General features: G+C 40.3%; 3 protein-coding genes across 5 annotated transcripts in view; 1 reads left to right on the top strand and 2 right to left on the bottom strand.

Moving 5' to 3' along the window:
* tnnt2c (troponin T2c, cardiac) overlaps positions 1-2,454 on the bottom strand; it is a 33,092-nt gene extending 30,638 nt beyond the window's left edge. For all 3 annotated transcript variants that reach the window (XR_003691644.1, XM_028570448.1, XM_028570449.1), the window contains exons 1-2: positions 2,237-2,454; positions 1,067-1,177 (exon numbers count right to left, since the gene is read on the bottom strand). Coding sequence is in view for 2 of the 3 variants with exons in the window: in XM_028570448.1 (XP_028426249.1) it covers positions 1,067-1,070 (4 nt within the window). In the remaining variant the exon portion in view is untranslated. The remainder of the gene's footprint in view (positions 1-1,066; positions 1,178-2,236) is intronic.
* A 921-nt stretch (positions 2,455-3,375) lies between these two features.
* LOC114550485 (transcription termination factor 2, mitochondrial-like) lies at positions 3,376-5,099 on the top strand. The gene is given in 5 exon segments (XM_028571283.1): positions 3,376-3,545; positions 3,993-4,098; positions 4,129-4,406; positions 4,408-4,525; positions 4,527-5,099. Coding segments are annotated over 5 exon segments (900 nt in total). The 3' UTR covers positions 4,755-5,099.
* A 484-nt stretch (positions 5,100-5,583) lies between these two features.
* Positions 5,584-20,399, bottom strand: cry1a (cryptochrome circadian regulator 1a). The gene is made up of 14 exons (XM_028570321.1): positions 19,373-20,399; positions 13,923-14,031; positions 13,611-13,753; positions 11,589-11,773; positions 11,378-11,466; positions 11,065-11,205; positions 10,290-10,601; positions 9,370-9,521; positions 8,531-8,733; positions 8,275-8,385; positions 7,245-7,343; positions 7,054-7,119; positions 6,700-6,804; positions 5,584-6,359 (listed from the first exon to the last, which is right to left on the bottom strand). Exons 1-13 carry the CDS (start codon positions 19,528-19,530, stop codon positions 6,704-6,706), a joined length of 1,869 nt encoding a protein of 622 aa, XP_028426122.1. The 5' UTR covers positions 19,531-20,399; the 3' UTR covers positions 5,584-6,359; positions 6,700-6,703.
* Between the last annotated feature and the right edge of the window lie 936 nt (positions 20,400-21,335).

Genomic DNA, 21,335 nt, shown 5'->3' with positions numbered 1-21,335 from the left:
CATCTACGAATCCCAATTAAACTATTACATGTGCCTCCTTCGAATAAAGTTTCTGACGTTATTCTGCTGTACATGTACGTGACAGATACACATTATCTCCAGGGGGTTAAATTTCAGTCTTAATACAAGTCTTCTGGAGCTCTGAGTGACGATAACCGTGGCCTCAAAGGACCAAAGAAACAAATCATAATGCCTATAAGAATGTCCCATGCCTGTCTCATCCCAGAGTGGACTAAGCTCCACTAAAACATGTCAGTGCACAACATGAGGACAGCAGGTGGTTCCAGTATTTTCAAGGCACTCTTGGTTGCTGGTGGCAAGGGACAACTGTGTCTATCAGCAAAGAAAGGCAACAAATGATGAGGGCTATAAATAGCCTCACCTTCTGCTGTTTAACACAGTCCAAAATGAACACACAGAGTGATGCAGTAAAACTCTATGCAACTGGTTTGTGATCAAATTGAGAAAACAAACTTGAAGAGGCTGACATCCTGCTAGGACATTTTCAAAATATAAGTTGTTTAATATAAATAATGAACCAGCATCCAGAGTAAAGCAGTCATTTGACATGTCCCAATCAAGCCAGTGCTCTCCAGACAGAGTCAGTAAGGTAAACATATTGTAAGACAGGAAAAATCTGTGCGGTTCATGGAAAGCATTTACATGTATACTTTGCCAGGCAACGCTGTGTGCACAGTGACCTCGTCTGGTCAAAATTGTACAGCACAGTTACGTGTGTCACACAGTATTCTCCACTTTACAGTAAATATTGTCTGTCCCCATTCCTGCCAGATTGAGGATATTCATTGTCCATGCTAATTAAGGCAATAGATTAATATTTAAATTTAAAAATTTAAATAATTTCAATACTATTTATTAACAATGTGCCTGTTTTGTTAGAGACACTTTCACAAAATATTTAAAGGCCTATGACCTGACACAACTGACTTATTTAGTTTCATGAAGGACCCATCACTATTTGAAATGCTCTAGTGAAAGAATATATCTAAATATGCATACACTAAAAGTACAAATAAAAAAGGGAATATAAAATCCATATACTCACCCATCAAAACGTATGCAACCTCCAATTAGATTGCAGAAGCCAGCAGTGAATTTGCAGCTATATCCCCAGTAGGTCACATCATGTCGTCTTCATTTTCCAGTTACCTGTGTGCTGCCAAAAGAAAATTAATTTAGACATTTTAACTTATTCATTTTTATTGTACTGACTTTAAACTTTGTGTTACCTTTACTTTATCAATATTTTGGGGTCCCACAGATACCAGTTTAAAAAAATTATAACATAATTTCCTTCAAATACATTTATGTTTAGACTATGTTAGAAAAGTGAACCCTTTCCTTTGCCACAAACTGGGCTAGCACATTTGATGAAGGTAACAACAAAATATGGAAATTGCCATAAAGTTTTGTATTGTTTTTATATTTTATATATTATATATTATATTGGCTATGCATAAGGAAATATACAAGGAAACACCTGTAAGTTAAACCGTTCAACATCACCACACACTGCAGCTTCTAAAATGTTTGTGGACTTGTAAAATGTGGACTCTAAAACTGTTTCAGCAGAAAATGATTATAACTTTAATTAAGGTTATTATTTATTGCAGGGCTGGTATATTAGACTGCATTAGTTTTAGCTAGGTGTAAGTTAAGTTACCTCAACTTGCAACTGAGTGCATAATCTTTGTGTTTGAGTAGTTTATGCAGTTTTCTGTAGTGAGCCTTTTAACATGCCAGGAGTATGTTTATAAGCAAATCTAGGAAAAGCCATTAAGTAATAATGTGATAAAAAAAAAAACAATGTCAAGTACGTTTTTGAGCTGTTGAAGAAGGCCCGGGGTATCCAGAACCCCAAACAAAACATTATGCAAAGCCTACAGTTAAGCTAACGCTAATTAACTAATGCTAACATTTTTGTAAGCTAGTTTGTCACACCTCTATCTATGTGTTACTATGTAGCATTTATCGGTAACTAGTAGGTTAATTCGTGTAAGGTTATCCATTCGTGTCCTCTTAGTGTAGCTAATGTAACGTATACAGTAAGTATTGGTATTTACAGATGTAATGTAAAGTCAAGTTGTGTATCCTTACATGCTAGCCTGCGTTAGCTTATAGTTAGCACAGCCGAAAGAAGATAGTTGAAACGGAACGAATTTCATAACTAGCCGATGTAGCTTTCACATTTTGGACACTATTGCCAGCGGTATACCTTCCACATTCATGGAGGTGGGTTTCAGGGGTGAGTCAGAAGATGAGGTACACGTGGCGGCGGTCGTTAATGGTCCGGTAGGCGGGACTGGATGTTAAACACCGCCCTCCATCCTCCACTCGTCCTCTGGGCTGCAGGTTAGTGCAGCCCTCCTGTTTGCTCTGTAACTCTCCGCCCAGCTCCTCCTCTCATGTTATGAAAGCAGACCAGTGGGTGTTTGGAGTCATCCGGCTGCAAGGCTTGAAAGCTGGTAAAATTACCTGTTTTATAATTCCTTTTTATATAAATAAACATTCTCTGTGTGTTTTCTTTTGCGCTATTACGTCTTGCATGTTTTTCTGTGTCTTGTGTTGTTTTTAGTTGTGGGCACTGGTTTTAACGTAACGTTAGCTTATGTTATAAAATACATACTTGTACGTGTATGTAACATGTTAACACCGCATGTGCAAGCCAGAAGTCAGGACACAGTGTACTGTTCCCTGTTTGTTCCACCCTCTAAGCAAAACAGGTTGACGCCTAATCCTCTTGATTCGCAACATGTAGGCCTACTCCAGTGCACTGCGATCTGTATTTCTTTGCTTGTGTAGCGACTGCATTCATGTGGGCCCCGAAGTAAACTAAAGGTTTTTAAGGGGCAAAATGTAAATGCAAATCTTAAAGTGTGGTTGTTTTTTGTGAATTAGGCTAATAGAAATCAAAAAAAAAAAAAAAAAAAAAAGAATCACTGGTCCCAGCTTTTAAATATAAATATTTGCTAGTTTTTTTTTTAGTCTTCTATTGTAGTAAATGAAATACGTTTGTGTTTTGGACTATTGTTTTGACAAAACAAGTAACTTTGTTGCTGGGATTTTATACACCAAACAATAAAATAAAATCTGCATATAAATCAGGAATGGCTGTCATTGTTATTTGCAGTGTAGCTAACAAACTGGTAACTGAGTGTGTAACCTGGGATGAGGGATATTAAGTCACTGCTGTAATGAGTCCTAATGTAGTTTTTTTCACACACTTTTTTTTAAAGGTGTCAGTGTTTAACTAAATGCGTTTGTAAGATCAAACTAGGAAACTTGTGGCTGGGACGCCACCTTCCAAGTTCACTGCACTTCAGACATGTTTATTGTTCTCCATGCAGATCCACTATGCTTCGTGTCACCACTGCCTCCATGTGCACCTACTGCCAGAGGATGAGGCTCCTCATCGCTCCCTCGGCCTCGGCCTTCACAGTGACTTCTCCCAACAAAACACTGGAAAACCAGCTCACAGTGGACTCCCTCTATCAACTGTCAGTGGACATTCGAAAGGTACGGAAGTAGGCCTGCACGATAAATCGTTATAAAATCGCAATCTCGATTATTGTTCACGATTTAATTTTTAAATGACTTCGATTTTTTTTTCTCCTTCAATTAATTCATTGAAAGCATTAGACATTGACATTAACATGTTTTAACTATGTAAAGACATGTTCAAGGAGTTCAGATAGAGCCTGTATCAGGGCCATATTTAGTTCAGTGTGTTATATGTCACTATTTTTGGTAGTCTACTGTACTTAAATGGCCAGTATGTACTTTATTTTCTTTATTCATTGAAGCCTCTGTGTTTACAGGCTTGTGGTGATGCGCAATGTGCTATAGGTGTCAAAAAAATCGATGTTTGGTACTGCCACTTACACTTTGTGAGAAAAAAATCGTGGCAGAGAATCGTGATATCAATTCTAAGCTAAAAAATCATGATTCATATTTTTCCCCGTAACGTGCAGGCCTATACCGAAGTTCAGGGGATGGGTTCTGTCTGAGAACTCTGCGTATGTGTCAGAAACTGCAGACCTGCTGAGGGACATGGGTGCAGACCCAACAGTATCATCGGCAAGCTGATGGCCAGCGCCCCCGCAGAGCTTCACTCGACTCGTGGAGCTGAACAAAGAGGTCATCCACACTCTGAGGGAGACCTACCTGGACCTGGGAGGAGATGAGGTCAACCTGCGCATCTGGCTGCAGAAGATCCTGAGCCAGAACCCGTTTGTCCTGCTGCGGCCGGCTGAAGCCTGGAGGGACAGTTTGGGCTTTCTGAGGGAGCAGGGCTTCACCACACAGGAGCTCCTCAGCCTGGTTTCAAGCCTCAGAGCTTCCATTGCAGAGCTGCAGCCAGAGGCCATGCAGCAGGTGCTGGCCTACATCTCTCGCCTGCACCAAGGACGAACTCAAGCAAATTGTGATCCGCTGCCCGGCCATTTTGTACTACTCCTTGCCCACCCTGGCGGGGCGATTCCAAGGACTGATGACTGATGGACGTTGGAGTGAGCATGGAGCAGGTGAAAGAATCTCCAAATATCATGGAGCTCACCACGCAAATTGTGCTTTATTGCATCCAGAAGCTGGCCTCCTACGGGTATGACGTGCGCTCTGGAAGCATGGACGTTATTGTGGGAACTAAGAAGGACTTTGAGAGGAGTTATGGCAAGCTGCACCTCAGGCAGCAGCGGCCACTCTTCAACCCTGTGGCTCCCCCTCAGATCGGCTGAGGAGTGAAGATCTGAATGTGTTGATATGCTGCTGTTATACAGCGAGGGTGTGTGGGAGAAACGTTTAGTGAATTTTATTTGATGCTGATTTTGGGAACGTGTTCAAAACTTCGTGCAGAAGAAGGGAGGCAGTTTGAAATACCAAACCTCCAGCAATACAGAGAACTTTATTATGACACTATAATAATAACATAGAAATAATTATAGGTTTTTAGCCTGTGGCCTTCATCAGGGTTCTTTGATTTGATGCCCAGCGGAGGGCTCTTGTGAAAATATGACACGGTGACTGTTTTGCAATCGTACTCAATTTAAGAAAACAACCAAGGACAGTATTTGACGATTACATCAGGGAATATATATATATATATATATATATATATATATATATATATATATATATATATATATATATATATATACTGAGAAACGTTGAAATAGTGATGCATGGAAATGAGTGCCAGTTGCTAAATTAAGATATACTACTGTAAATCACAAAATGATTTGTGGAAACTAAACATGATGTGCAATAAATGCCACATATACATTTGTACTTGGTATGTCATTTATAAGTGTCAAAAAGCTGCTTATCTCCTGAGTGAGTTCATCAGAAGAGTCAATCTTCACAGAAAACATGAATGTCTCCATGTGTACAGTCTACCAAGTGCAATGGGATTAGTGATTCACACTATGTTGTAATCATAAGTTAAATTTAAATGTGTTTTAGAGTAAAACCAGAGCACCAAACAGGTTTATTACATTGGAAGTCTTTTCCAAAGTATAAATATATTACATTACACTACAGGTTTAAAGAATAGGCTGAAGCCAATAGTATATTATATCCAGTTTTAATGAAACAAGCACATTGAGAAGGAACAAGTGAAGCAGTTCTCTCATGTGACACATTTAACAGGAGGGGGGGGGGGACACACCATGATATGTAGAATCTGTCTTCCTGTCGCCTTTTCTCAGTAACCCTCGACAACCCCTGATAGTTTAAGTCCTACTGATATTGCTACAGTGGTGAGGATTAACACGAGTCCACTAGTACTGAGATGGAGAAAGGTAATGATTCAAACAGTTATCTTGGAACGGCTCAAAAAGGAGAAAAATGGGAAGCAGAGTAAATGAGAGGACAGACAGCCGCATTAGAACAGATACAAGATTTATCACCATTTGTTTTTGAATGGACGGTCTACAAATGTTTTCATTTTTATTGAAAAGGTTACAAAAAAAAAATCAAGATCCATCCACAATGATTTCTCATATCAAAAATATATCGATGGGTCTATGGCTACACAAAGAGAGACACGTACAATATATTCAAATATGTACAAGTTGTATGTGAAATTAGCAAATTCATTATATACACACAAGAACTTTTGTCCTGGCAAAATTAAGCACAGCGTTAACAGCCGCTCCAGGGATGTCGATCCACTGGCCGGGTCGTGCAGTCCACATGATAATATAGTCTTTTGTGAGTGTGTGTTTAATGACACTGCTCTTGAGGTTGTGTCAATGCAACAGTGATATTTCTTTTTTTTTTTATACAAAAACAGATTCTTAGCCTTTGTGTTGGCTGTGTACACGGTCTGTCTGCAGACACTCCTGTAAGGAGACAGAAAGGACACACATTAATGAAAAGTATGTCTATTAAAAGCACTTTCAGCAATCAACATGTCACTCCTGATAAATGCAAACTGGACAGAGGAAGACATATTTTAAGTATATAAGTTTATATTATACATGTGGGATAAGGAAAATACTTTTACACATTAATTCAGCCATTTAAGTTATAATTTAGGGATACATCCTAAAGAGATTATTTGCAACTTAAAAGGATAGGCCTGGTTCTATATATTTTTTTGTTATTGTCAACACAACATGAAAAGACCAAATGCCTGAGATTCCTGATAAGTTAAGTTTGGATCACGTTTTTTAAACTAACCTTTCTAGTGAATACTCTGTCTCTGGACTTTAGAGCCTTTGCCATTCCCAGAGTCCTCGCTGTGCCGTTTGACAACGGTCTGAGTGGTGCAGTGGAGTTCACGTCCTGAAAAAACAAATACAGCACAGTTTAGAAAGCCACCCTGAAATGTTTTACCATCTCGGTCACTAACTACAAAAAAGCAGAGGCATAGCTTTGGATAAAAAGGTATCAGACTTTAAAGCATGGTTGATACAGGCTGGTGCCTTGAAGGAGATACATCTTCAACCATCAATTCAGTTAATTCATTCAGCAGCTGTATTGAAACATGGAGTCTTGGCCCCCTTTTTGGTATATAATCATAGCAGTTCTCACCTTTCTGAATTGCAGGAATCTGCTGTGCGCCTTGGGCGTAACACTTCGTACTGGTGCCTGCGTAACCTGGAATTCAAGCAAGATTCAAGGATTAGCGGAGAGGTTTAGTTTGCATGCTGACATAAGGGGGAGACAAATAACAAAATGAAGAAAACGGATGAATGAAATGTGTAGCAGCTGAGGGTCCTCACCCTGCTGGTGTGTGCCGAAGCTCGTTTGTGGATCATTCTGCCGGTACATCATGACACCGCTTTGCCACTCTCTTTGGGAGTGAACCGGCATCTGGTAGCCTGTAAAAACAAACCAAAACAACAATATTGAATTTGCTTCATCGACACAACTTCACCTCCAGAGGCCTGTACTACGAAGCAAGAACAACATGCCCTGGATTTATTTCAGTTACCCGGCTTCACCAAACCTAACAACCGTGGTCCAGCATAAGGTGTGACACGAAGCTGGTTATCAACTAGTTCAATCAACCCAGAGTTTCCCAATCTAGCGACGGGCGCGTTCACATAAAAGAGGCGGTGTTGGCACTGTATGACCAATCGCAAACATGGACAAGTCTACCAGAGCCATATATTTTACACAAGAAGAGCAAACGATGATCCTACAGAATGAAGAACTCAGACATGTCATACAGGCAAAAAGCAATACAGTCGCTGCTGCTAAACCCAGGAAGGAAAGCTGGCAAAAAATTGCAGATGCTGTAAATGCGTAAATTCCAAGCGTAACAATATCACTGCCCCATCATTCAGGCACAAGATCTGATTACACTTGTCCATTAACTTTCATTGCTGCAACCTATTCTTTTAGTTGCAGCCCTGGCTGCGTGTCGGCTCTGTGCTCAGCCGTCCATCAATAGCCACCAGGTCCGGATTTGTTACGCAACGGCAGCAGCCATGACTGACAACTGTAGTCACGAGGACCCACAAGATCTCAAATTTAGGTAGAATAGAACCACAAAACCTACAACAGTTTGTTTCCATTCAGAGGAGTAGAGGGGAAACAACTCTGTGCTGTGTTTTCAAGGTGTAGTACAGGGAAATATGATCCGCCGTAAGCACGGTGTATTTTATTTTTACCGGATGTTTTATTTTGCTTCTGTGCTCGACTCTGCTGAAAATCTATACATTTCATAAAGATACCCATTAGGGAATGGGCCTCAGGGACGATAGAGGAAGTTATAAAGAACCCTACTGCATGTATTACGGCACTTACGAGATGGACCTGCAGCACTGTGTGTAGCCTCGACAGACAATCCCATCCCGTCTGAGGACATCTCTCCGTTACCGTTACCGTTAGAGGTGGATGGAACCGTAGCCAGAAGGCCTACGGACACAGACAACAGCATAGTAACTTTAGATTGATAAAATTGCATCAATGCAAACCACTGCTGCTAGTTATATTTACACGTATCGGTCTTTAGATGTTTGTGAGGAATGACTGTCTGTAACTAGTTTTCTAGTGTCCTTACCGAGGCCTCTATAACAGGAGAGCTGCTGGTAGATCTGTTTCATTCGCTCGATGTTGAGGCAGCTGGCCTCTGCGTGGTTCACCATGGGCTTGGGGTAATGCACTCCAATAACACATTTGGCTGCCTTCTGCACGATCTCTGGAGCGTTCCAGGGATCATAAATATATTTGGCTGGAAACCCTCTCAGAACGGGCAGGTAGCGCCTGAGTGAAGAGATGAAGAGGTTTAGTGAGCATGTAGGGTGGTGTCAGTTATTGTTGTGGTAATGCTTAACATTTAACCCTTGTGTTGTCTTTCTGCCGACTTCTTGTCCTCCCAGGTAAAAAATTTACTTTCTTTCTGTGCTTTTTTTCAACCAGTAAAACCAACTTATTACCACTAGTTTTACACTTTTTTTTGGAAACTAATAGTCACAATGAAACAAATGAAACAATATCTAACTTTTGAGTTAAAATGCTGCAATTATGAATACTTTTGACTAATAGTTAACATCAGGGGAACTTATGTTTAAGTTTAGTCAGGATACTGTTTTAAAACCATTTCAATTGTTTTTTTCCAAGTGCTATGAAATTTAATAAAACACCCAAAATTCAATAAAAGTAGTGAACTGATCCTTCATTTCACTTGCGAAGAGCGTTGAATGGAATGTTGTTTATATATATATATATATATATATATATATATATATATATATATATATATATATATATATATATATATATGAAATTTAATAAAACACATAAAACTTTGAAAACAGGTCAAATTTGAAAATCTTAAAATACTATACTATACATACAATTAAAAAGGGTGTCCACGTGCACTGCAGTTTGTCAGCATACCGTATGTAATCTCCATTGGGGTCCGTGCGTCGGCCGAAACCCACAGGGCAGTAGCAGTGGAAGAACTGCTGGAAGAAAGAGCTGCAGGAGAGCCACATCCAGCTGCCTGCATTCACACTCCAGTCTGCATCCAGCAGCAGCTCCTCAAACACCTAAAGACACACAATAAAAGCCTTGTGTTAGCTGAGAAACATGAGGATTCATATAGATTGTGCAACATTTGCAGTCTCTGAGCTGAGAGTGTTAAGAGCACATAAACTTAAATACAAACTAGTCTTTATTTTTAGTCTTTGTGGTGGAATTTCCAGCTTACGAACTCATGCTATGTAAGTTGAGACAGTGGTACACCAGGTCTCACCAGTGTCCAACATAAGCTCATAACCTTTCCAGGCAGAGAAATACTTCAACTTTGTGCTTCCATAGATTCAGGAAATTTAATTAATTCAAGTCAGTCTAGCCGAGAGTCCATTCAAGCCCATTTCCAAATTCTCCAAATCGAGGCACAGGCTTAGCATCTGTGTTTTAGGCGCCTGCAATATATTTGTTTACATTGAAGGTTCAGCTGAATTTAACACCCCCAGCATGAGTTTAAATACACCTTCAGGAAGACAGGAAGTTCAGAAGTTGGAATGGCACCTACACTGTACTGTGTAATCCTAAACTCTCCTCAATTGAGAATTCAAAAAATGCTCCTGTTTAATTCATCAAAGTCTCCCGAACCTTCTACATGTACTGTATGTGAAATGTGTTGCGCTGCTCCTTAGTTTTTCTTTAACAGTCTTAAGTTAGCAATGCCACAAACGGGAACATAGAATATAAATAAGTATTATGAAGAGAGAATAAAAAGAAAATCAGGATACTTTAAATAAACAGAAGTAAAATGAAGACATTAAAAATGATAAAACGTCAACATGGTCTACCTTCATGCCCTCCTCCCAGCCGATCCACAGGTCTCCTCGGGTCAGGAAACAGGCCACGGCGTGTCGAGCCAGGTGGTGGATCCAGCCCTCCTGCCTCAGCTGCGTCATGATGGCGTCGATCCAGGGGAAGCCGGTGCGGCCCTCCGCCCACTTGGCCAGCGCCTCAGGGTTGCGGTCCCATGGGATCTGAACGCAGATGGGGTTACTCTCCATCTTGTCGAAGCAGGGGTTGTTGGTGGCAGCCGTGTAGAAGAACTCGCGCCACAGCAGCTGACCGTAGAGCGAGAGGGGAGGGGAGCTGTTCTTCTTCACCTGGAGAAGTGGCAGGACACAGGTTATTGCCTTGGGAAATCATACAGCCTATCATATATATAACGAAGTAGAAAAAAAACTGGATGACAATCTTGGCACTGGCACCTCTGCATTAGGCAACAGTTAAGTATTAAAGCTGGGTGGGGCAGTTCCTTGACACAGCATAAGCATTATGCTTCCACCTGCTCCTTCTCGAACTTATCCTTTTTTTGTCTGTTTTTTTGGTTTAATCTGATTGATTTTTCTAGGTTTGTGTTTTTATCTTTGTGTTTTGATTTTGTTTAGTTTTCTTTGTGGTAGAAATTCTAATACCTCGGTGAGATCTGAAATAATCAAATCAAAATCAAACTGTACAGCCCCAAATACAAGACAATCCCTCCTTTTACTAACAGCAGTTTTTGGACCAAAACATTAATGCAGCCAAATTGTTCATTCATAAGTCCAGACGTGTTTCAGGACTTACCTTCTTGTAGAGGTCGGTGAGTTTGAAGTAGAAGAGGCGACAGGAGAGGCAGCCGAAGCGCAGGTACGGGCTAAGGCCTGTCGGGCTGGCGAGCAGCGAGTTGGCGTTCATTCTGGGACGCTCAAAGTTGGCCACCCATGCCTGATGGCAACACAGTCACATAATCAGAAATGAAAATGCATGACAGCATGGTGTCATGTCATAACATTGCACAATGTTTCTTTTAAGGGGTTTACTTAAAAAAATGTTTTAATGTTAATGACAACAACAACAAATTGCTGATTGCTTCTGGCTCTTATCTGATTTGACTGACCTTCCTCTCTAAATGCCTCTCAAGTCGCGTGAGAGCTTCGGTCTCTCCCCCCGGCCACACAGCTGTGGACAGACCTTCAGTATCAAAACCTGCAGGGATCACATCAAAATAACACATTAAAATTCAGCCAATAATGTTGAATTTCAGTATGTCATCATGTTTGCATACCTTATCTGAACCCAAACTAGTGATTCTGTCTGGCCTCACTCACCCAGCTCCTCCAATGAGGGGACGCCAAACTTGTCATCATGGTCTTCGGACAGTGGCGTACTGCATTTCCCCATGATGTCAGCCGTGATGGACCCTGCGGGCACCTCCACTGCATCCATACGACTGATGAGGGTCTGGAACCGCTTGTAGGTAAGAGGGGACTGACCCCCATTTAACTCTATGATCCTGCGGGAGTGAAATGAGCACAGAAAGAGTCAAATACTGGATATATAACATTTGACTACTCTTTCGCCTTTTTGTATCTTAACTTCCTTAAGGTCTCAGTAAAAGAGACACATACCTCCTGAAGATTTTCATGGTTGCAAGCAAAAAAAAGCAATTACCAAACATTTGCTTCAGAGGAATCGTCCCACCATGAGACTCTTAATAAACGCTATAGAAATTGACTTTTATGCTGCAGCTTCAAAATGAGAAAGGAGAGGAATACTAAAGAAAATGGGACTGCTACAAACACAGACAATTTATTCTACTCCACCATTTCTGTATGTCAAGATGTATCTGTATTGTGAACTGTACCAGTGCTTATCCTATTTTCATATTTGCAACTACTTATTGTCATGTCCTAGCCCGGGAAAATGAAAAATAAAGTGCATATCTATATATATATATATATATATATATATATATATATATATATATATATATATATATATATATATATATATATATATATATAGATAGATAGATAGATAGATAGATAGAGTAAAATAACTAGAAAAATAATAATACATCATTGTTTGGTTTATAAAAGGCTTTAAGGCCACGTTCAGACAGCATGCGTCGGCCGTCAGACGGTCCAGCAAAAACGCAGGTCTTAAAAAAAACAACGCAACCCCACGTCACGCTGCGGTGGCCAATCATGTAACCGGCTATCCGACTTGTCGGTGTGTTTTGAGCTATGCCCAGTACAGTTAACAGGAGACATCACTGCCACAAGAAAGATTTTAGGAGGGGGGTAAAAAAACGAAAACACAAGCACTGGACTGCCCGAGAGTTTGTGTAATACCCGAAGGTTTCCTGCAACAACAAAGCACTCGCCATGTGTCGCTTGTCTCTTTCCTTTCTCTCTCTCCTGTGAAATGAGGCTGCCTTCATGTGCGGTCGGAAACGTTGAAATCTATGAACGATCTGACGAAAAAACAATAACTGGGTCTACTTGTTCTTTGTTAGGGGGGTTTAAGAACACAACAGGACGTCACACAAATGGGCCACTTCATTGACACTCCCCTCGCTGCACAACACTGTGGCAAATCGCCGGATCGCTTTCTTTGGTCTGAATGCCCCGTAAAGCAGAAGTAGAGTGGTAAGGGGTGATAGTCAGTGGTGGAATGTAACTTAAGTACATTTACTCAAGTACTGTACTTAAGTACGAATTTGAGGTACATGTACTTTACTTGAGTCTTTTCATGCCACTTTCTACTTCTACTCCGCTACATTTCAGAGAGAAATATTGCACTTTTACTCCACTACACAAATCTGACAGCTTTAGTTACTTTACAAATTAAGATTTTTGCACACAAAACACATGTAGTTTATAAAATATGTTTTATTATAAATTAAACTACCCAACAATATACAAATCCAGCTGAAATGATTAGACGATTAAACGCAGAACTGTTTGGATCGTTTCCTGAGTCCATTTTCCTGATGATACGTACATACTTTTACTTAAGTAAAATTTCTAATGCAGGACTTTACTTGTAACAGAGTATTTTCACAGTGTGGTATTAGTACTTTCACTTAAGTAAAAGTAATGTAATGTAATGTATATAGGTACCTGTCTAATGTATATGAGAGCATGTTTTGTGTTGCATGAGAGTGTGTGTTGAGACAGAGATGCTTATTTTCAGTATTTTGTGTTGTCTTTGTAAAGCTGCGGAACGGACAGTCCAAAACAAATTTCCCTTCGGGGACAATAAAGTACAGTATATCTTATCTTATTTATCTTAATGTAATGTAAGTAAAGGATCTGAATACTTCACCACTGGTGATTTGAACTCACTTGTCCAGGTCATAGAGTGTGTGGGAGATGCGAACCGTCACCTCCACTCCAGCCTCACAGGCCAGTTTCTTAATAGCTGCATCTCGTTCTTTCCCAAAGGGCTCAGAGTCGTACTCGTAAGACAAACGAGAAATGTTCCACTCCTGGAGAACAAAGAATGAACCAAAGTTAGCTACAGAATAGATTAAACAGGGTTTGCACAACATGTTTAAAGCACACCAGGACTTAAAGCTATAGTGCGTAGTTTCTGCCCCCCCCCCCCCCACAAGAACATTTTAGGTAAAAACTGTCGGCGTGTCCAAATGTCGTCACCTTGAACAGTCTGGGAAAGACATCAGTGGGTTGGCCCCGTATCACAAACAGTCGAGAGTTGAGTTTACGGAGGCTGTAGTCCAAGTCCTCAAGACTCTGAAGTAAGAACCTGGAGGACGACAGGAATAAAGAAAAGGCGGTTAAAAAAAAAACACTGACAGCAACAATATACAGCTAAAGACATGTTACAATGTCTTGAGCTTCGGAGAAAAAGGTACATTGTGTTACAATGTGTTGTTTCAACAGCTGGGAAAGAAAACTCTGTTTGGATGATTGTTTCAGGATGTGCTGGGTTTGACAAGAAGATCAAATAGTTTCAATTCAAGTTTCTATTTGATCTGCTAACTGTACGCAGCAAAATCTATTCAGACGACATACTCCAAGAATCTATTTAAATAAAATTAAACATTCCTGTGTTCACAACACGGTGCTGACACACAGGAAATCTTCCAGGAAGTTTGACGATTTAAAGTGACCTAATTAAACAAATTCTCTCTCTCTTTTTTTTTTTTTCTTCCCTCGATTGAAGTTGACAGAAGAGGGTGCGGACAAATGCTTATTCCCGTTACAGAACAATGTAATCTCTGCAGAGATTTTGAAATGTGAACGTGCAGGTTTAATTCCCCAAATTCAACAGCCAGTTCTTCCTCTTGCACTGGTTAAAACACGCAAAGCAAAAGTCGCGGGAATGATGCAGTCCATGCAATATGGGGATGAAAGGGTCGCCAATGAGAAAAAAGGGCAGGCGTGGGAGTCGGCACAAACGTCTGACCAAGATAATGTCTGTAAGCCAGGGGGACACAGGAGGACAAAGGGCCATCTCAACGGTGGAGAAGGAGCACATTTCTCGTGAATGAACAAATAAATGAAAGCAACTGTTGACACATCAGGGGACACTATTGTTTTGTTATTGTTGTTTTAGCTTGAAGCTCGAAAATGTCCCGTTATATAAATTCTGAATAATATCTCCTGACATGAGTTTTCTCCCTTCATATGACTATTATTCCTACGGACAAATAACTGCCTACATCACTGACCCCTCGCATTCTCTCTGCAGAAGCAAATCACGTGGACAAAAATCATATGTGGCTTAAAGCTGGATTACAGACTGTAGAATATGAGGGCCGGGGATGGAATGAGCACTGTGCACTTGTAGGAGTTGAGGTTTTAAGCAATTTAGCCGCTCTGAATTGAAATATTCAACGAGCACAATGTGACATGGCATTGTTAAACAGCAAGCTACTGTTATCTAACCAGGCCTTTCTGTCATGCTGTGTACCAAAGGACAAGCTTAGAATGAATATGAGATGTGACACAGAAATAAAAACATGTTCAGTTATGGCATAGGTTACAGTTGAAAATTAAACATCTGAGTGTTCTCTGGAGCAGGGGTTCTCAACTAATGTCACCCTGTGACCCAAATTTCCCCATGGTCATTAAGTCGTGACCCACTTTTATAGATTTCAAACCAAGCAGATTTATTTTTCAAAAATAGCCTTTCGAAAACACACGTACTTTATCTTTTTTTTTTTTAAACACAATACATATTTACAAGTGCATTTCAGAGCACATTAATAAGAAACTGATGAGGAACATGACAACTGTCAATAAATTAAATATCAAAACTGCACAAAATAAGTAAGGCCACAAATGAGATATTTAACTTCTATGCATATCTCTGCATTTAGAGCACATTAGTAAGAAACTGAGAAGAGACCATGACAAATCCAGAGTCTGGAAGACAAAAATGTAATTCCGTAAGTAAATGACCATAATTCACATGTATGCATCTGCGTCTCTGTCATAAATTGACTTTTATCAAGTTTGAAGACACTTTTTAGGATACACTTTTATTTTAAAGATATCTTTGGGAGTGGCTTTTAAATCAGTGTCCATGTGACTCAGTATAACAGCTGCTTCAACCTGGCTTGTTTTTAGCATTGGGAGCTAACTTGCCAACGAGGACTGCAGATACAGACACTACCAACTGCAAGCCGAAGCCTTCGGGTGTTTGTCAGCATACCGTATGCAGCGGGTCCACTTAACTTATAAATCCACTAATTTGCTACCTATACGTATTATAGAAAACATGGTGACTGTATGATTTCTAAACAGAATGAGATTTGCCTAGCCTTCAACAAACACTTTGCTGATGCTGGACATTTATTTGAAAAAGTACACTCAGGGCCCCTGCGTGTTGATGATGATGTGTGTAACTGTAAAACGGAGTGCATTGCACAAACATGCTCACCTGTGTCTGTTTTTCATTACTGTTCCCATGCTGTCCTCTGATATGGGGGCTCCTACTTCCCTCCAACTTGTTACAAACACTCTTTTATAGAGCAGCCCTGCTCCAACTACATCCTCATAAACATCTTTCAATTGAAAAAAAGGACTGTTGTGATTCACTCACTCTTTCGACCATAAAGTGTTAGCATAGATATCAGATGGAAGCAGCTTTTTTGGGATCAGTGCTCACGGTTGTGCTGCTCACCAGAGATCGTTGGGGTCTCTTTCAGTAGCAGGAGAGAAAAAGTAGGTCAAAAAGACTAGAAATGTGGAAGAGGTTCAACTCCTAACACACTGACCTACTTGCGCTGTGTGTGGAGATGTCAGGAGGAGGGAAAGTTATTGTGATTATGTCATCTGCCGGCATTGATCCGCCTTATTCACTGAGTATTGCCCCCTAGGTCTCAAGGACAGGGCTGCTCACTTCTTCTGTTCAAATGATAGCAGGAGTACAGGAGGTGCTAATCAAGCTGAAAGCTTTTCGTAGCGTTCAGCACAACAACAATGAGTTTTTGTTTTTTCTTTGAGTAGACTGTAAGTTACAAAATCACAGACCTAAATGTTGCAGAGCTACAGAAATATCACGCAATGCAACAGAGCCTATGTTTTCATAATTTTAACAGGCTGGTTAATGCAACTGTATGCAAGTGCATCACAAATTCAGTTACATGCTCCACTTAATCTCAACAGGATCTTTTTTTCCAGACATTTACATTATTTCTAACAACAAATGACTCTCAAAAGAGATTGTGATCCTCTAAATACTTTTTTTTCTTTGTGCACTCCTACTGGTTTTAAAGATGAAAGGTTTTACTTATGTTTGTGTCTGATATGCGCGTTAGAAATGAAGGGAGCGAGCGAATCAGTGAATACTGCTGACTGATCTGTGTGTGAGCTCGCTCGGAGTCACACCAAGCTGTTGTTGCATAACCCTGTAAGCATAACATGGATGCTCCATAACAGGGCAGGCATTTGGTGCTGCTGCCCTACTCTTCCAGTGACGGCATGGGACCAAAATGCAAACCTGCATGCACAGCAGCCAGGAAAGGAAACAAAAGCATCCAGCGAGACACCTACTGTTCTGTAAACCTCAGGAGCTCTTTCATTCCGCACCTGCATCTGTAAATCTGCCAGCCAAGAGAACGTCATTTCCACACTGAAGCAGTTCGCTGACTGCAGTACACATTTGTGATGAATAAAATGTCTAGGTCACCGACCAAGCTGGGGATAACAAAGATGTCAACTGTTTGTTATAAGTAGAAAAACTACCCAGTGTTAGAAAGGAGGACAAAGCCAGTGGGTTATAGGGCAGAAACTCCACTAACCAGAACAGTCCTTGCTCTTATCTCTGTCACATGAGCCTGCAAAGCATCGTATGCATTGTGTGTCCCCAGACTCAAACAGCATGTCCCTATCTTGCACTCATTCAAGTACAGACAGACTTGCTCGCTCTCGGGCGCCTCGGTAGCTCACCTGGTAGAGCAGGCGCCCATATGTAGCGGTTTACTCCTCGATGCAGCAGCCCTTTGCTGCATGTCATTCCCCCCTTCATGTCTTCAGCTGTCCTATATAAATAAAGACCTAAAATGCCCAACAAATAATCTTATAAATAAAATAAAAAAGACTTGGTCGCTCTCTGGAGTTCAAGTAAGTCATTATATTATATGCTAGAATTAATGATGCATTGCATCTTCACCAATGGAGTGTGGACATGTAGGTCAAATTCTCACACACACACACACACACACACACACACACACACACACACACACACACACACACACACACACACACACACACACACACACACACACACACACACACACACACAGCTCAGTTGGTAGAGTGGGCGCCCATATATAGAGGTTTACTCCTCACCTGCGGCCCTTTGCTGCATGTCATTCCCCCTCTCTCTCCCCTTTCATTTCTTCAGCGGTCCTGTCAATAAAGGCCTAAAATGCCCCAAAAAATGTCTTTAAAAAGAAATTCCCACACACATTTTAAACATGTGTGTAGTGATGAACGACATACAGTAACAAAAGAACACTTGCTACTTACGATTTTGGATAACAAACGATAACACCATAATTATAGTTTAGCAGGGAGGTGACAATCAACGCACCAAAATACCATTTACCAATTTGAGATCACCTTTTGAGAGGAAAAAGTTCAAATTGTGAATTATGTTATTTATTTCGCCTCATTTAATCATGAATCTGAAGGTCTAATTGATGTTTGGTTTCATGCTGATTACTAGGTAGACAGTACGGTTTAATTCACCACTACATCTCGGGATGTAATGGAGGAGTGGAAACTACTTATCTGTCCTCTTATTGACACCTTTATCAATAAATGTTCATGAATATGTATTATGGTATTAAGAAGACTAATATCTAAAATGATGTCTGTAATACTGGATATCACTCATAACCCAGATAATATAATCCAAACAGTGTCATAATATTCTCTAATTGCATGCAGCAATTGTCGACACACAAAGTTAATTTTTGGATTTCTCAAATATTTGGTAACACTCAAAAAGATTGGATTTTCCTCATGTGAAATATACAGTGCGAGAGTCAAGATCTCAGGAATACACCTGCTGTTTACATTAAAAGTGCCACATTTCTTTCTATATTTGACATAAAGTGTGCTCATCTCTTACTATACTATCGAGTTACTGCAGACACTTCATAACGATGCCGTGTTTTGTAACAGAATGGTACAGGTGCCAATAGGCTTAGAGACATGTGCATGTGCACCAACAAGCATCACAGATAGTTTATAACAGCTCAAATATACTGCATTAAAGAATGAAACGAAACTATCATCAAAGGATTTATGGGGAATTAGATCTGAAACAACCTATTATTACGATTATCAAGAAATCTGTTGAGTACTTTTTGGATTAATCTTTTTGTCCAGAAATGACAAAAATATTAACGACTGTAACCAGCACACACAAGAAATGTTTTTTGAATATGAAATGCTAAAGTGCATACAATTGAAGTGCAAAAGAAGCATGCGACGATGGCCCATGAGTGCCAGGGATTTTATTATAAAAAAATAAATAAATCGTAGCATCCAGATGTGCATAGATCACAGTGAGGAGCTGGCTATGTGTATGGTGGCCCAATGTTATGCTTGGCTGTTTCGCTCACCTCCACCTGTTGATCCCGACGTTGGAAGATCCCGCGAACCAGGGGTCGAGGATGTAGACGCAGCGGACAGTATCCGCTCCCAGCAGAGATTCCTTAAGCGCCGGGTTGTCGTGGAGCCGCAAGCCCTTCCTGAACCAGTGGATCGTATTAATGACCATTACTCAACTGGACGAGTCCTTTTTTGTCCCCCTTTTAGTATTTCAAGAACAGTCTTTTTGTGCTCACTCCACTCTTATTCAAACTCGCTGTTAATAAAATGGTATCCAGGAAAGAAAGAAGAAACCAGGTCACTGGGAATCCAAATGTCTTAAGTGCGTGTGCTATATTAGCTTGTATGCTATTTTAGCTTGTATGCTATTTTAGCATACAACTCGTTTTCAATGATGCAGTCCCAAGTTTGCAATTAACCTTGCTCTAACAGAACCTTTTCCATTATGTCGAAGAATTTAAAAACCGTTGGCTGATGAACCATTTGGGCACGAGACCGGCAATGTGACAAGCAACCCGGCGGGCTTTAGGACCCAGTTCGCTGACGTGCAGTAACCTCGTTTTGTGTTGTATAACTTATTTTTTCCGAATAATAAAAATAGCTTGTATAATTATACGTGTACTTAAACGCTTTCGCAGGCCTGCACTCTAGAAACAGTATCTACGTATACTTAAGTAACAGAGTAATTAACTAGCCTGTATTTGAAGGCAGTTGTCGCTGAAAACGAGCAGAAGATACCGTTGCGAGATCCGACTGCTCCCCACCGTGAATACGCGTTACCGGGTAAAGCTGGTTATGTAAAAACCGTTTCTGCGATAATGTCAAAATCGTCGCCCTAATGCAAACTGAAAAGACATATAGCTGTTAAAAATCCGTTTCTGTTCCGTGTGAGCCGTCTTCTGCACTGTGGATCGGATGTTTTTAAGTCAATTTTCCTCCACGTCTACGAACAACTGCTCAACCTCGTCGCCGTTTCACCCACAACCGTGTTTCCGCCCACACGATGACGCACACAAAGCTATAAGCTTTGTGATTGGTCCAGCACGCTGTATGCGTTTTCTCAGCACGGTCACGTTTCTGCAGCGTGCGTTTTTTCTTTTCTTCTTTAGTCTTCTGGCTATTTCCAAATGTCCTAGGAGAGGCAAGACAGATTACGTGAAAAGTTAACATACTTGTGGTAATAATACGGAATAGTGACCTGGGAGTTTAGACTGATGTAAGCACTACTCCGATATTTTATTGTTATAATACAAGTATAATAAGTCAATAACATAAGAATAAAAATATGAATAATTGTATAAGATGTGCAAATACACTTAGAAGACTTACTGTTTGTGTAAAAACGTAAGACTTTAAAAATACACTATAAAAACCGCATGCCTGTAGAGCCAACTGCCTTGTTTACCATAAAAGAACCCGGATAAGCACATGAAGTCTGGCATGGGCAGCGGTCACGGGTGGGTGTGCGTGTCTGTCCGTGTGTCATCAGAGCGCTTGTAAGTGTAGCTGGCGCACTTTGTATTAAATGCACGTTTTTTGTTTTTTTTTGCAGTCAGATACATTTGCCCCACTTGCAGACGGAAATCAGTTGTGCGGTTAGTTAAAAAATCTGATAATAAAACTGATAATAATAAAATATGTTTAAAACCGACCTCCACGGAGCAGTTATAGCCTTCTATGTTCAGAAGTTGGGCTCTGATTTAAGTGAAAATTATAGCCTAAGTTTGCATTTTAGATAAGCTGTTCAATCTTATGTAGTAAATCGAGGCTCAAAACCTTTCTGTTTGCCACTGCCTTTTATTCAATATTATTATTTTATATATATTTTCTTATATATCGCCTTGTGTTCCTTGTCCGATTATCGGGTTGGTGTGTCAGGGCCTTTAAACGTCTTCTCTTAATGCCATTTTGTGTTTTATAACACTGTTAATTGAATTGCTTACTATATGTATCCTTATCTATTGAAGTGTATGT

This window comes from Perca flavescens, chromosome 23 (assembly GCF_004354835.1).
Source record: "Perca flavescens isolate YP-PL-M2 chromosome 23, PFLA_1.0, whole genome shotgun sequence".
Taxonomy (NCBI): domain Eukaryota; kingdom Metazoa; phylum Chordata; class Actinopteri; order Perciformes; family Percidae; genus Perca; species Perca flavescens.
Note: the sequence above shows the minus strand (reverse complement) of the source record. Positions and strands in the feature narration are given on the sequence as shown.

Bases quoted from the DNA above. Each gene is read 5' to 3' on its own strand.
- cry1a (XM_028570321.1), bottom strand. From the start codon at position 19,530: ATGGTCATTAATACGATCCACTGGTTCAGGAAGGGCTTGCGGCTCCAC. The intron at 14,032-19,372 runs GTGAGCGAAACA...GTCGTCCTCCAG, and splicing joins GTCGGGATCAACAGGTGGAG to GTTCTTACTTCAGAGTCTTG. The intron at 10,602-11,064 runs GTAAGTCCTGAA...CCACTTCTCCAG, and splicing joins TCACCGACCTCTACAAGAAG to GTGAAGAAGAACAGCTCCCC.